Source organism: Marmota monax, unplaced genomic scaffold (assembly GCF_021218885.2).
Source record: "Marmota monax isolate L192 unplaced genomic scaffold, Marmota_monax_Labrador192_F-V1.1 WCK01_AAM20220418_F8-fsc00118, whole genome shotgun sequence".
NCBI classification, from domain to species: domain Eukaryota; kingdom Metazoa; phylum Chordata; class Mammalia; order Rodentia; family Sciuridae; genus Marmota; species Marmota monax.
In genome coordinates, this window is record NW_026695231.1 from 2,538,300 (window position 1) to 2,554,530 (window position 16,231).

Consider the following 16,231-nt stretch of genomic DNA (forward strand, 5'->3'; position numbering starts at 1 on the left):
TACCATTTAATGTTGTCAGTGTTTTAGGTTTTGGTCCTTCTAATAGGTGTGCAGTGGTATCTCATTGTTATAACTTGAATTTTCCTGATGACATGAAATTCTCTGAAGCATCTTATCAGAAGCTTATCTACCCCATTTAATTCTTGTACCTTTGTAATATGTTTTAAAATCAAGAAGTGTGAGCATCTAGCTTTATTCTTTCTGAAGACTATTTTGGTTATTTATTGGCCTTTATGGTTCCATATGAATGTTAGGTTTTTTTTTCCTATTTCTGTAAAAAATATCATTGCAATTGGGATATTTGTAGGGCTTACAGTGACACTTTAGATCACTCTAGATAGTATGGACATTTTAACAAAATTAAGTCTTCCAACTCATGAATATGATACATCTTTCCATTTATTTTATGTTACTTTTAATTTATCTTAGCAATATTTGTATTTTAATTGTATAAGTGTTTTTTGCCTCCTTGGTTAAGTTTATTGTTATACATTTTATTTTTTCAGTGATATTGTAAACAGAATTGTTTTCTTAATGTCCTTTTGTAGGTAGTTTGTTGTCAGTGTGTAGTCACACAACAGATTTTTTATGTTAATTTTGAGTCCTAAAATTTAATGATTTTACTTATTGATTCTAATAGTATTTTTAAAGGTCTTTAATGATTTCTGAATATGAGATTATGTCATCTAAGAGCAGAAGTAATTTCCCTTTCCCTATGATTTGAATATGTTTAATTTTTTTTTCTTCCCTAATTGCTATAGCTAGTAGTCTGGTACTATTTGAATAGAAGTTGTGAAAATGGACCGCCTAGCATTATTCCTGGCCTTAGAAGAAAAGATTTCACGTTTTCACTGTTGAATATACTGCTTGCCATCAGCTTTTAAAAATGACCTTTAGTATTTTGCATTCATCCATCCAGTTGATAATATCTCATAAGTCGTGAAGCTTTCTTTACTTACTCTTTTCTTTTACTTTCATTTCCTTTTTACCTTCCCTTCCTTTCCTTTTCTTCTCTTATCTTCTGTTGATAGGATATTATTTGGCCTGTGTTTGAGTTCACTCATTCTTTTTCTGTGTTTGGTCAAGTCTTCTGTAGAAACTAGTAAAATTTCAGCACAGTTATTTTACTCCTCAATTACAAGATTTCTGTTTTTTTCTTATTTATATATTTATTTTTTGGTTCATATTTTTATTTCATATATGGATTATTTTTCTAAGGTCATTGAGCATCTTTATGCTGACTATTTTGAATCTTTTTCAGGTAATTTATATGCATCTGTTTCTTTAACATCAGTTTCTGGAGGTTTCTTATGTTTCTTTGATTGGGCCATGTTTCCTTGTTTCTTTATATACTTTGCAACATTCATGATGGTCCCTGAACATTTGAAAAAAGTTACCTCTATCAATATATAAATGCTTGATTTTACAGGAAAAAATCTTAGAAAAGTCTGGTTTAAGCTCCTGGGGACTTCTTCAATGTTTTTAGAGGGTGTGTATCCTTTGGACTGGTTTATTTAAGTACTAATTAGAAAAATGTACTCTTTTTTTTTTCCCCTCTGGGAGCTTGTAATCTCTCGCTCCCTCTGGTTTGTGCATGTGACAGATACTACAGGTTCTTTGGAGCTACCACATGTTTCCTATCTTTTCATTCTTCTTAGTGGCCCCTGACCTTTTGGAGTATGTCATATCCACCCAGTGCTCTGAGTATGAATTGAGTGAGACAGAAACTAGTTCCTTAGGTTGCCCTCTGAAAAGTCTGCATGTTGAAAATACATTTCAGTCCTTTTTTCTCTCCCCATGGAGAATTTGGATACTGGATGATTTTTTTCTTATACTACATTGAGCTAGGGCTGTGTGGGGGGATGGCTATAACAAGTGAGTACCAACACCACACCTTTTTCTGCTGACTTTGATTTGGCTGATTTCATGTGACCCTGGGGGCAGGAGGCTCTTAACTGGCTTCTGATTTCTCACAAAAGGAATTGTTCTGTGTATTGTAGACTCTGTATCTCTAAGGGATAGGAGAGAGTCTGGGATTTCTTATTCTACCATCTTACTGAATGAATGCATCTCTTTGAGACTTTAAGATAAATGTTATGAGCAACTCAGGTCATTTTCTTATAATTGTAAAAACAGTAAACTAATAAGTACATAATGTAATTTCAAATGTCCTGAAAAAATAGTATGAGTGCATGATAAAGAGTCAATACCTGAGCTAATGAAATTGGCTGATAAGGGAATTAAATGTTTTACCAGAGTTCTGAAAGACAATAAAAAGCTATGTATACATATACAAGTGAATAACTGGGGAAAGGGATTCTAGGTAGAAGGAAGAGTGGGTATAAAAGCTCTGAGGCAGGCACATTATTGGCAGAGGCCACATGGTTAGAGGGAATCACTGAAAGGAGGATTTGTATGAAAAAAGACCAAAGAGGTTAATAGTGGCTCAGTTACTGTAGGGCCTTGTACATCTTTGTAAGAGATCTTGGATTTCATTTGGAATGACTTGAAAGACCATGAAAGAACTTGAAAAGGAGTCAGGCACATGACTTGGAATCACTGTGGATGTCCTGTGAAGAATAGAATGTAGTGGGATAAAAATGAGAGTCTGCTGTAAGAACCCAGTGGGGAAATGTTGATGGCCTGTATAAAGATGAAATCAATTGATGTGATGGAATTTGGGGTTATTTTGAAGGTAAAGCTGATAGGATTTGATGTGAGTTGTATGCAAAAAACGTCAAAGATGATTCATAGATTTCTTCTTAAAGAACTGGAAAAATAAAGTTGGCAGTTAAAGAGATGGGAAAAAACCCAGATGAAGCAAGATTCAAGGAGGAGCTCCAGGGTTCAGTTCGGTACATGATTAGTTTGAGTTGCCTTTCAGACATCCAGCTGGGGGAGCAGTACAAGCTGAATACATTTGAGAGTTATCAACCTATTGAGGATATTTAAAGCTTTGTGTTTAAATGAAATCCTCCAAGTGAGGATGGATGGAGAAGAAAAGAAGTATAGGCTCACACGTGATACGGAGCCATCAGGGAGCGGGGAGGACAACTAGAGTGTGTGGTTTTCTGTGAGCTAAGGAAAGAGGCCAAGAGGTATGTTCTGAGGTGGGAGAGATTAGTGATGTCAAAATTATAACTCCAAGTCCTGACACTAGTTTGCCAAGTTATTGTTATTATTGTTTTCACTTGTTTTGAATTAATAGTCCGCTTAGGCTCTCTGTGCCTTATCTTTTGTGAAAGAAATAATTAGCATCTGATTTCTGTTAAGTGACACTATATAGATAATTCTCAACCGGTTATTGATGAAACCCCTCAGGAATTGTACTGCTGGGTCCAAATAATTAACACAAGCAGAGAGAGCTGACTAAGCACACCCAACAGATGCAAAGGTGGTTTAAAAAGAAGACTTCAATAAGGTTCAGGTATATTTGGTCATCTCCAAATGCCAGTACTCTTATCCTTCCACGCCTCCTCTGGGTCCTCAGAGACTATGCATTAATATATTGAGTTGTTGTTGTTATTGTTATTATTCTCTTGCTCCCTGCAGTTTAAATGCTTCCTGTTTGTTTCATTAGCAGAAGCACATTCTTAGGTTGTGAGAATTAGGGGGCAGGAGATCTACTGAGGATGTTTGGCCCACCTTGGGGTCCTTCCAGGTGTTGGACTGGTCCTCCACTAGAGACTTCCCTGGCAGAGACATCTTCATATTCTGGACCTCTCAGCAAAGAAGACCAACCACTTTCATGTCTGTCATGAATTTTAGGGCATCTTCTCTTTCATGGGTTTTGTGCTCCGAAATGCTCTTGAGACTGGCAAGAGTCTCCTGTGAGGGAGGATGAACAATACAGCCTATGTGACGGACTATTGTGGAAAGCACCAGGAAAGGTGCCAAGCTTGTTTGCAGTGCTGACAGCTGTGGTGTGACACTCTCATGTCAGCTTGAGAGGTGCCCGAGGGAAGCATTTAATTGCATTTTTGTGAAATAATTCCTGGACAGGTGTCAAGGGGTACCTCTGCTGTTCTTGTTGGCTTGAAAAATTGAAAGAAATTCTTTAAGGTTTCTGTTTCTCAACAAAATGGATTTCAGCCACTTCAATATCTGCCATCTGTAGTGAGTATTTGAGAATGTAATTGAGAAAGTCAGGGGAAATTTGAAGAAAAGCAAAGTGGCTGACAGGATGGGTATGAATTACTCTGTTTTGGGAAGTTACTCATATATTATTTTTGCTGTCTTGATTTTTTTTGTAACACTGAGCCAAGAAATATAAACATATTAAAACAATTTTTGCAAGACTTCCTTTTCTCTGCATAATGTTAGCAAGTCATTAGTAAACTTCCTCTTCAGTATATTAAGAAATTTTACCTGGAATCTGAAAGCAGAGAAATTTCTGGTGGGATTATTAATGGCAATGAGTCAACTCAGTTGAAGTGAGAAATTCATAAATTTTATGTGGCCTCAAACAGGATCTGTCTATCATACTCTTACTGGAATGTTTCAGTAGAGTGGTGTTTGGCTTTTATTGATGACTAATTTGGGTTGTAGGAAGTTTGTTGATTCAAATACCAGTTTTGTTAACTATCACTTTGATGTGAGTGTGTGAGTGTGTGTGTGTGAGTGTGTGTGTGTGTGTGTATCTACAGCATGAAAGTTTTAATCTTTGCTGTAGTTCTTTAGTTATATATTGAAGATGGATAGGCAAAAAAATTCCATTTGTCTTTAAAAAACTTTTTTTTTAGTTGTAGATGGACACAATATCTTTATTTATCTATTTTTCTGTTGTACTGAGGATCGAACCCAGTGCCTCACATATGTGAGGCAGGTGCTCTACCACTGAGCTGCAGCCCCAGCCCTTCCATTTTTCTTTAAAGTTTATGATTATAACAGATTGTCTTTCTATGGAAATTGAATAATTTTCTTAACCATTTCTACTATAGTTACATTTATATAGATATAAAACATTTGGGGGGGGTTTAAATTGTATCTGATATGAAAATAAAGGCTTAAGTATATTGGAAAATCAAATGAGTAGACATCAGTTACCTTCTGTTGGAACAAACCAACATAATGTTTCAAGTTTGGAAACTATGGATGCAGGTAGTTGACAGAGTAAACTCTTTGTCACACTTTAGCTTATTTCTTCTCATCAGTTTAGAAATTCAGGTCTTAAAAACATACTGTGTGAATATATTTTGGTTATTGTAGCAGGCCTTAGTCAAAATAGTATAAAAATATCTTCTTAGATGTTGTATCCCTGATTTCAGTCTCCTGCCTATTCAAATTCTACTTTGAAGACAATTTATTTTAAAGGAAATTTCTAAAAAAATAAAGTGACTGTAAATTGAACTAAGTTCCTATCTTGTTCTTCTAGAACTCTTTATTTTGCTATTTAAATAAGCTTTATCGTCTTTCTTTCTACTTGCCTTTTTGTTTTGTATGAAAACCTTCTTTCTTCATGATCTCCTTTTCCCTTACTAATCTTTTTTCCCTCCATTCGGATAGGGTAGAAGATGGCCAGAAACATGGGCAAAAATTAACATTTCTATAAAATATTATTTCATACCCTGCTAGGGAATCCCGAAAGACTCAAGGAAAAATGCACCACTGGAGAAATGCAGGTTTTATTTATTTTTTATTAAAATTTTTTTTGTAGTCGTAGATGGACAGAATGCCTCTGTTTTATTTGTTTATTTTTATGTGGTGCTGAGGATCAAACCCAGTGCCTCACACATGCTATGCAAGCGCTTTGCCACTGAGCTACACCCCTAGCCCGAATGCAGGTTTTAGTATGTTGCTTCACATGTATTTTTCTGGTTATTTCAGATTTACAAGGACTCAGGTTCTTTACCATATTTTATTCTTTACTATTCACAATATGCTCATTTTATTCAGGCTCAAAGAATGAAAGGATTTTAGTGTTTCAAGTTCATTCCTTGTCTGATGTATGAAATCTTCTCTATAACAACTCTGTAAATGGTCATTTGCCCTGGGACACCATTATACAGATTTATTCAATGATAGAGCCATGATCATGTCAAATATATTGCAGGTAGCTACTCAGTGAGATATTGTGGTCATTTGAAGCTCTGAAAACTTCCAGATGCTTAGAACATGCTTATATTATAGGAAAATTGTTGAAGACATTTGATTATTACAGCTACAAAAAACAAAATTAAATATATGAATATTGCAAAAAAAAAAACTGTTTAAGGGACTGTTTTGTCCGTTTAGTATTGTTTTCCAAAATACCCAATTACTTGTAGATTATTTTATGATCAGAAAACCTTCCCACGTAGATAGGACCAGATACCCAGATAGCTCTCATACCCAGCAGTATGTCTTTGGCTTTCTGGCTTTTTGATATCATCCACCCCCAACTCTGTTGTTCCCTGCTTTAGATTTTAAATTTTGGTTTCTACTAATAGGAAGTAAATTCACACTTTCAAAAGAACAAGAAAAAAGCTGTACACTTCATTAGCCTGTAAAAATAGCATTGACATGCAATTGCATAATCCTTAAATAGAAGGAACACCATGAAAAGGTAAGGCAGCAGATTTTAGTCTGGCACCAAAAAACAAAACAAAACAAAAAAAAACACCACCTCCCCTGAAGGAAATACTCTCTTTTCTAAGTTGTAAAAATTAGATTTCATTTTTTTTAAAAAAGGTTGCTTTTTCATAAGAAGTTTCTAATATATGTGTGATTAAATTTAGGTCTCCTTTTACTTGAAAATACACTCTGGGACTTTTAAAACCGTTTTTGAAAAAAACATGAAATATATTTTGACTCAGATTGTTTCCAATAAAAAATAGATTAAAAATATTACTATATTTTACCTTTCTTACTTAGAAAATATACTTTGGGGAAAAGTTGAAAATGTGCTTCTTTCCCGGTTTCTAAATATAGTGGCAGCGGACACTTATGTGTTGTATAAAAAATGCGAAACTATTAATCCTTTTGTTTTCTCTGTGTGAAATCAGAACTATGCTTTTTATAAAAGAAGAAGTATTGTTGATGTAAGATTTAGAAAGCATAATGTTTATCAGTACTTGTAACAATTATTTAACTGTAAAATGTAATTTGGGGATGTTGTTTACTATTTGGATTTATGTAACTATCTCTATTTTTCCTGTTATGTTCATTTTTTTTCAATTAGGTTAGAATTTATACTAATTAGTATGAATGTTTGATGTCAAGTCATGAATGTAAAATTTCACTTTGACACAATATAATCATCTTTATTATCTAGTATCTCTGGATTTCTCAGAAATATGCAAAAATTGAACAGAATTTGAGTTTCCACCAAGGAATTAACAGCTGGTTTATGTTTTCAGGAAGTAACATTCTCAGCAACATAAGATTTAACCTAACCTAGTAAGTACATATTCTTCACTGTAGAATTGTAAGCAAAGTCCTAACAGATTGATCCATTACCAATTTTCTAGTTATGGGAATTGGCTTTAATTCTGTAATAATAAATACCACAGTGCAATGAAATCTGGTATATTATTACACACTATTCATCAAAACACAAGTACCATCCTTTTGTATGCTGATATTATAATGCCATTTCAAAGGCCCCAAATGCTCAGAGTTTAGCAATTTTAGATGGTTGAATGTACTATATGCATTAGCTGAAGACTTCTCATGAAATATTCTTGAAGAGCAATGTGCTGATATAATGTGGTTTTCAAGAAGTTGCGTGCTCCCTTGCCCTAAGTGGCACTCTAACAGAAATATCATGTCCTGAGTGGCACTCTAACAGAAATACCATTTTATTCAAGGAAGCCTATGGCATTGTTTTAATTTCCAGAATATTGTGAAAGGAGAAAGAACCAAAAAAAGAAGAAAGGTCTGGTTTCTGGGGCTTATCCCTAGTGGTGCAAAGGATGTGTCAAGGGATAGTTTTCTGTGTAAATTCACTGTCAAGCCATATGCTGCTGCCCATTGGTGGAACCTAATTTGATACGTATAATGGCCTCTAAGAAGTAGCCCCAGTGATTGAGACTTCTACCTGTCATGGATAAGAGAGGAGATGCTTCTTGTGTAAATTATGCCCATCAATAACATTCCAGATAAATATGTCCAGTAATTTTTTTTAAAGCTTAGGAAATGGATAATCCAATGTGGATCTTCATCAATTCAAACATGCCAGTTGAGGTTGCCTGTGCTGTGTGTGGATTCTGAGCCTGTAAGGAGTAAGGCCCATCTTCAGATAGTCTCTGGTTTTATTAGCAGGACCTTTCAAAGTTGTCATGTCTTCTGGGAGTATGGAATCATAACATTGTCACTTAGCCAGGGGTCAAAAGTGAGATGCATGAGGATCCTGCAGCCTCTAGCAACAACTCATAGGAGACTGTTTTTGATGAGTGATGACTATTTTTGTGTTGTAAACATGAATCATAACGACACCTTTAATTATCTGCTCACTAAGTTATTTGACAAGAGCATCATTTATTATTTTGTCTTTCTCATTATGCATTCTTCTACTTTTTCAAAGTAACCTTGCTTACGTGGTTGAAATGGTCAGACATTGTACTGTAGATGTGTGATTGGATTTCTGAAGACTAGCTGCTCTCAAGGTGGAACTGATATCCTACAATGATATTGTCTCAAATGAAGATCTATAGTCGTACCTAACATATTTTTGACAAGACAATATCTATATTACTCTTTGAGGAATGGTATGATTATACAGGTGTCAGTATAATTATAAATGGAAATAATGGGAAAAAGGAGAAAAAATAAGAACATTCTTAAATATTCAATTAAAAAATTTGTCATTTGGATCAGTTATACACACATCATTGTTGTAACATAATTGGTTGTTGACACCTTATACCTGCAGTTCAGAATATCATTTAATATGTTCAAATTATTGTGACTCAACTTTTAGTATTATAGGTGTGGTAGTATATTTTAATGAAATCTTGAATATGATTTTAATAAGAAGATTTTGTAGAAAACATTTGGAACATTCTGTGTTGTTTTGAGGAACACAGCAACTGAATATTCCAAAAAGGAGTGGAATTAGAATTTGTTGGTGTCATATATTTTCAGACCCACTATAAGATTACTCTGAATATAATTCATCCTTCAGCCTTCTAGAGCTTGCTTAATTTCCAATATTTTTTCCTTTTATGAAAAAGTAGTCATTCTAATACCACATAACACACATAAAGTTGGTTCTTAGCATTGGACTCATGGAAAGATTTTATGATTGTCCATGATTTCCTGGAATATCATTTGTGCTAGTATATAATTCAAAGTAGTGTGTCTTATCAACTTTGGTGTTAAAGCTGAATATATTTCCAATAGGCCAGGGGACCCAGAGAGATCAACTTTTTATAATTCAAGAATGCACAAATTCACAGCAGAGCTCTCTACACATTGAATCTGAAGCCATTATTGTCACGGAAACCAAGATTTTGTGTAATTACCTTTATGCATTATTGTTTTTATCATCTGAGTGCTTGTAAGCCTCTAAGTCCTCTCTTAAGTTGAAGTCTCTATTCTTAACCAGAACCTTGTAATCAACTTATTTTCCTTAGTGCACACTCTATATATTTATTTATAAACTGAAGAGCAAAATTAAATGTGAATTCAATCAACATTATCTTGTACTATTTTTAGGGTTTAATCTTAGCAGCCCTTCCTTAAAACATTTGAAGTAATCCTCTATTAGTATTAAATGCATAGGAATGCACATTTTCTTTATCTTAACCCAAAGAAATCAACCTGTTCATCAGTTGTCAACATTAACATGATTGTTTACAAAAGTTTCTTTTAATGGAAAAGTGAATTTTATTATTTACTAAGTGAACATGTTACTTTAGTCATGTGATACAGCACAACTGGAAACAGTTCTCCTGAATACATTTGCTAAGTGCTCTGATATCTGAATCAAGGATGAAATTGAGGAGTCCTAAGTCTGTGTAGGAAAGGGCATTTAGTTTCCTGTGGATGTTGACTGAGAGATTTTGTTCAAAAATATAAAATAAATTTATGAGAACTAGAGAAAAGACCTTATGGTAGATTCATTCTCATAGTGACTTGATGTATTTTTAGTTTGATCTCAAGCCTCTGTTTCAATAATCACAGCTCTGCCATGCCTATTTACAACCCACACATTGCCAGACACTGCCATTTCTGGTTATAGCTCTGGATATGCTTCTTTTGAATTTAAATAATCTGTGGACTTTATTCAAGTATCTGACTGAGCAACATTGCACCTCACCATTGACAAAGGAAAGAACAAAATAAAAGCCATTGTTTATTTTTCAGTGCTGGGGACGGAACCCAGGACCTCCTGAACACTAGGCAAGCACTCTAACACTGAGCTACACCCTCAACCCTTGGGAGGGGATAAAATCAAATAATGGTGTTGGCCATAAAAGCTGTATTAAATTAATTGTTGGCGAAATTTGCTTGCTTTAGCCAATAAGATAATCAATTCTATTGGGTAAAGTCTGAATACTTGCCTTCCCTTTTCTCATTTATATTTCTATCATTTATGTTTTTACTTGGCTGTTGCTTTGCAGTTGTTTGTCACCATAGATTAATAATCATTTTTTAAAAAAATAAATGAATGTGTTAAAGAAATGTCTGTAAAATATTACAATATACTATGTGTGCGTTTACAATCTGTCTAAACCTTCCTCTTTCCTAATGTTTACTGGAAGTGTTAGCTTTTCCTGGGAGTGACACCCTAGTGTTCCTGGGGCTTATGCCTACAGTGTTTGCCAGCACATGCAAAGGCGTGGCATCCCCATGTTTATTAACTGTGAAGCTCTTTCTTCCAGAGTAACCAGCTAATAGCAGACTTATCATAAGCAGCCCTTTCAGATTTGTGATACCTTGATTTATTTATTTAGCTACATAAGCTATGCTTTTCCTAGTGTTAGAGTACATGAACCTATAATTTTCATTTGGTTTTTGCTTAAATAGAATAATTTTCATTTTTTCACCTATTACATCCTATATATGGTTATTGCTATATTAAATTATTTTTTGAAGGCAATTTTATTTTTTTAAAGTTTTGTCTTTTTAATGCCTGCTCTCATAATGTACTTAAACATCATTTTCTTGCCAATAGTGAAGATATTAAATGATAAAGTATTCATTGAGGATTTTATATGATTAAGAACAAAGAATCTGCTTTTAATGTTCTTATTTAGCATTGGCTCTGGAAAAAGTGGACAATGCAGTAAGAAATGAAAAGTAATAAAATGTAGCTATTGAAAGATGAGATTAAATGTCGTGATTTGTAAGTAACGACTTATTTGGTTTTAGTTTTAGTTGAATCAAACACACAAAGAAAAGGGAATAATGAGTTTAGTATTAAGCAGTGGTTCTCAAAATGTGGTCCCCAAGACACTGTCAGAGGTTTGATGAGTCAAACCTTATTTTCTTAATAATACTAAAGTATTTATGTTTTTTCGTTGTCCATAGTAGCTAGCACTCTGCCTTTTGTCTTATGAAGGTGCACCGGAGTTTTCCAGAGACTATGTGATATGCTGTCTTGTCAGATTGAATGCAGAAGCATATATTAAAATAGAATTGTTATCTAATGAGCCAGACTTTATAGACCTTTATAAAATTATAAAACTGCTTGTCTTCTTACTACGTATTTTGTTTGCTTTGGAAAGCATAATTATTTTTCGTAAAAGTAGATTACTTACACGAGCTTCTTTTTATTTGTATATGAATTAATCAACACATTTGAAAATTAGAAATTACAACATATGGTAAATATTAATACTTATTATCCAATAAACAAAAGTCTTCAATAAATTTTGGAACTACAAAGTAGTTTTAAGATATCAAATTTGAGACCTGCTGGTAAAAAGGATGAATGACATGTATGTATATATTCCATAGTAATAAACAATTATAATTTAAAATGGAAAAAGAAAATACCTATGAAAAAATGTATAGATCTATATGTAATATGTTAAAATGCTATAGATATACATGCCATGTTCAATGGTGAGAAGTTCAGCTATTTTAATGTTAGTTTTCCTTAATTAATTTATAGGTTTTACATATTTTCAATTTTAAAATATGTGACATGTTTCAATGAAAATATATTAAACCCATGGAAATGAAAATTTCTATAAAATTTAACTAAATGATTGTAAAGTTTACGCAAGAATAAAAAGGCAATAACTGTAAAGAACATGTTTTGAAAGGAGGATAATGAAGTGAGAACTGCCTTATCTGGTATGAAGCTTACCATAGAGAGGTAAACAGAATGAACTCTCTCAAAACTCGCTTCATTGTGTGCTGTGTACATGGGTGTCTATGTGTGTCCATTTGTGTACATTTAACATAGAATAAAGGAAGCATACTTAAACAATATTCTCAATAAGCAATATATAAATGTAAACATTTTCACTAGTCCAGTAAAGATAACATGTTATTAATTTTAGAGGTATTGCTAAGCATTCATAAATTGTAGGGGGTCAGTTGTGATACCCTCCTTGGATAACTATTTGCTACTGTACCTCAGGTGCCTTCATAATCTTTAGTGTGGCACATTTATTTCTAACAATATCTCCTGAGGGAGTGTTCAAAAATAGAAAGCATGTATACACAAATATATTCAAAACAACATGTTTTTTTATAATGAGACAAATTTTAGAACAACATATGCATCAACATATTGGACCATGATTATGTAAATGTGCTAATGACAAAGAAAATCTGCAGTGGAATCATGTTAAGATTAGAGAATGCAACATTTCATATCATTCACAAATCCAACCATCCAATATATAATTCACAGATCCAACTATGTAGAAAGCATATCAAACTACCTTGAGTATATACCTATACTGTTTTAACAGTAGCTGGGGTTATCTCAGGATTCAGGAATTATATGTTTAGTTTTAAATTATCTTTTCAATGCATTTTCATAGTGTCTTAATTTTTTTCACAAGTATAGGAGTTTCCATTCACAGATGAATACAAATCAGATATTGTAAGAGTCAGCTTTAAATGGGATTTGAAATTCTGTTTCACCTCTTGGTTTCCTGTTTTTTTCCATCTTTTTTTTTCTAGTCACTTCCTTGGGAAACTATCTCTATTTTCTGAATGTACTTAATGACCATTTGCCATAACACTATATAACTAAGCCAGTCACTCTTTTCTTGATTTTTGATCTTCTTATTCAATGAAACTCTTTCAGATATTAAAAATCTGAAAATTAAATGATAAAGACCTCTAAAACTCTATTTACAACATAAATATCCTCTTCTGTATATATCTGTATATTTCTCTTCTGTACATTTTCATCTCACATGTTTTCTTATTATTTGTTCTTAGTATCTTCTCCTTTCCTTCTCCAACATCTGATGATTGAAGAAGGGATTATAATGTCATCTTTCTGTCTACCCCTCAGTAATAGCTGGAGAAGAATCTAGATCCTAATGGTCCCTATTTAAATAGTGCAGATGTTAATCTTTGTTGATTTTCATTGCTATAAAATTGATAAGAATGTAGTGAAATTTGAGAACTCTGAATCTAACTGGATTGACAAGCTTGACAGTAAATTGCTATGCTTTTTTCTTTCTCCTTCTTTCTTTCCACTTAGCCTGTTTTTTTAGGGGGGAGAGCTTTTTAATATATGGTCACTTCAATTATAGACAACTCAGGCTTGGATGCCTATGTTTAACATTTGAAATGATTACCACTTTGGAAATACTCTTTATTGATGAAACTATTACATGTTATTTAAATTGTAATTTGCAATCTGATATTTTAAACTTTAAGAAATCTGTGGTGCTTATTAGAGAACATTGTTATATTTAGTTGTTTAATTCAATGTGCCACTATGTTAATTGATGATATGAATGCACATTAGTTGTACCTATTGTTTATTAGAAGCTTCATAAAGATGCATTCACTTGATATCAAATGTATTTTTCTTATTATTGAACTGCTATGAAATTCTTTACTGTGAAGTTTTAACATCTACTTTCATTTTAAATAGAAAATTAAAACCTTAAAATTGATTCTCTTTGTCTAACTAGTCATTTCTGGGGTGGGATTGATACTGTTTGATGCCTCTCCATGATTGATGTGCACTGATAAATTTCTTTTTAAACTTGCAGCAAATAGTGGCAGCAATAAATGCAGGGATTATACCCTTAGGAAACACCTCCAATCAAATCAGTCACTGGGATTTGGGAAGTTCCTTCTTCTTTGCTGGCACTGTTATTACAACCATAGGTAGGAGACAACTTATTTTGTGTTTTATTTTGGTATAGTTTGTGACCTAAAATTCATTTGTTTGAATTTATTTATATAGTTGAGCAAAAAAAGGTCTTCCTAAGGTAGAAAACTAGATTGTGATAAGTTGGTTCTGAAAAGGAGTCCTGAAATTTTGAACATTGGAGTGATAGAAATGAATTAGTCATTGTTTTTGGACGCCGAGTTATATTTAAAATATATCTGAAACTCTGGAGCAACCCAGTAGAGACATTTAACAAATGCATAGTAATGTCAAGACTGGCTTGAAACAATGATTTCTTAGGACAAGTAGTTTTTACTTTCTTTTGTGTCTTTATTTCTTTAGTGTTGCAGGAAAGGATTTGACTACAGTTTCAGTACTCTTTCCATGATGTTCTTTCATATCAACTTTTTCAATTTGTAAATTTTAACTCTTCATTTCAACAAACTGAGTGTTGTTTCATGCTCATGGGTATGATTCTTTTCATGGTTCGTTTTTTAATATGTTATATTTTGTCAATGGCATAAACATAAAAAAAAAGGTCAAGCCAAAATGCAAGGATTAGAAAAACAAGGTCATTTAGGCCCCTGAGGTTTTTCCTAATCCCACCATTTGTTTAATGTTGAAAAGGGTCACAGAGGGATCATGGCTTTGTCCTTGAGCTTCATCATGCATGCATTCAGTACCTTCCACACCTTATATAATATAATATAATTAAATTATACCATATAATTTAAGGAATAATTATTAATATTGCTAATGACACAGCAGAATAGGTACATGTAGAAGATGTCTTCTCTCTGTGAATCAGTCAATGTCCCAGAACAGATTAAATGCAGATCCCACAGTGGAATTCATGTTTGCCATCCTATGGGGTTTAGCAAAGATTATCATCTTCCTGCTCAGGGAAGGAGTGAGTTTAAAACATAACTTTTAAGAAGGGAGAAAGAAGTTCACTTGTCAGAGTTAAGAATGATGTTTAGGTGGGAGAAAAATCTATGTGAAAAGGGAAGTTCTTCCCTTCTGCATGTGCTAACAATGAGAATTTCTGTCCGGGATTGATTACATTGAGATTCTGAAAGTTTCAATTATATTCTGTTATGTCATCCATCAGTGATAAAGTGGGGGAAATTTTTAAATCTGTGTTTTATAGCAAAGTCCTCGATAAGAGAACATGGAAAATATAGGGGTAAACTCTGGCTTAAAATTCTTTCTTTGGCAGGAATCTATAGTGGTTGCTATTGTATGAATCCACCATAGTGCCTCTGCGCATTGTATCACTAGTCAGCAAAATAAATACCTTAGCATGTTGATTTTTTGCCTGTGTTAGGAGGTCAGGAAACGATGTACTCTTACATTTCCATCAGCTAGGTCAAAAGTTGTGTGGCTGTGAAAATCTGGAAGAAGGGCAACCTTGATTTCTAACCATAATAATAGGGTTAAGCTTGAGGCTTAGACATGTTGGCCATTTCTACCATGGAAATAACTATTTATTGTGTAAACTACTTAGAGTCTGTGAGGGGAAAAAAAAAAGAGAGCTCACAGACTTGAGTGAGAATGGCTTGTTTCTGCCCAATGAAAACTCCAGAGTCCAAGTTATAACTCATCATGACCTCCACTGAATTATTTTGCAAGAGACTCAGTCATTATACAGACTTACTGTTGCATCATATGTTTATAAACAGTCTCGTTGTTTAAATCCCCAGATTCAGTAAGTTTTTCAGACATATACTTCAATGCATGAAAAAAAATAAACCATTATTACCAGCTTTACCCCAAATTATAGCCATTAAGCACAGTAGCTGATTATTTGGGTTATTTAAGTAGCTGCCTTACAGCCCAAATCTCCCACTGTTTCTTTCAGTATTTAGTCTTAGGTGGCTTAAGTCATTCTGAGTCACTTGTACGGGGACTTCTTACTCCATAGGCTTTTGCTCCTAGGTCAAAACCCTCTCGCATCACCTTGTATTAGATTATGATTTAGGACAAGCATAA

At 33.5% G+C, this 16,231-nt stretch overlaps 1 protein-coding gene across 3 annotated transcripts in view; it reads left to right on the forward strand.

Annotated features, from left to right (window-relative positions):
• The window catches only part of Kcnk2 (potassium two pore domain channel subfamily K member 2), a 193,705-nt gene that overhangs the window by 86,524 nt on the left and 90,950 nt on the right, over positions 1–16,231 (forward strand). For all 3 annotated transcript variants that reach the window (XM_058577045.1, XM_046438494.1, XM_046438492.2), the window contains exon 3: positions 14,118–14,235. In XM_058577045.1, coding sequence (XP_058433028.1) covers positions 14,118–14,235 — 118 coding nt within the window. The remainder of the gene's footprint in view (positions 1–14,117; positions 14,236–16,231) is intronic.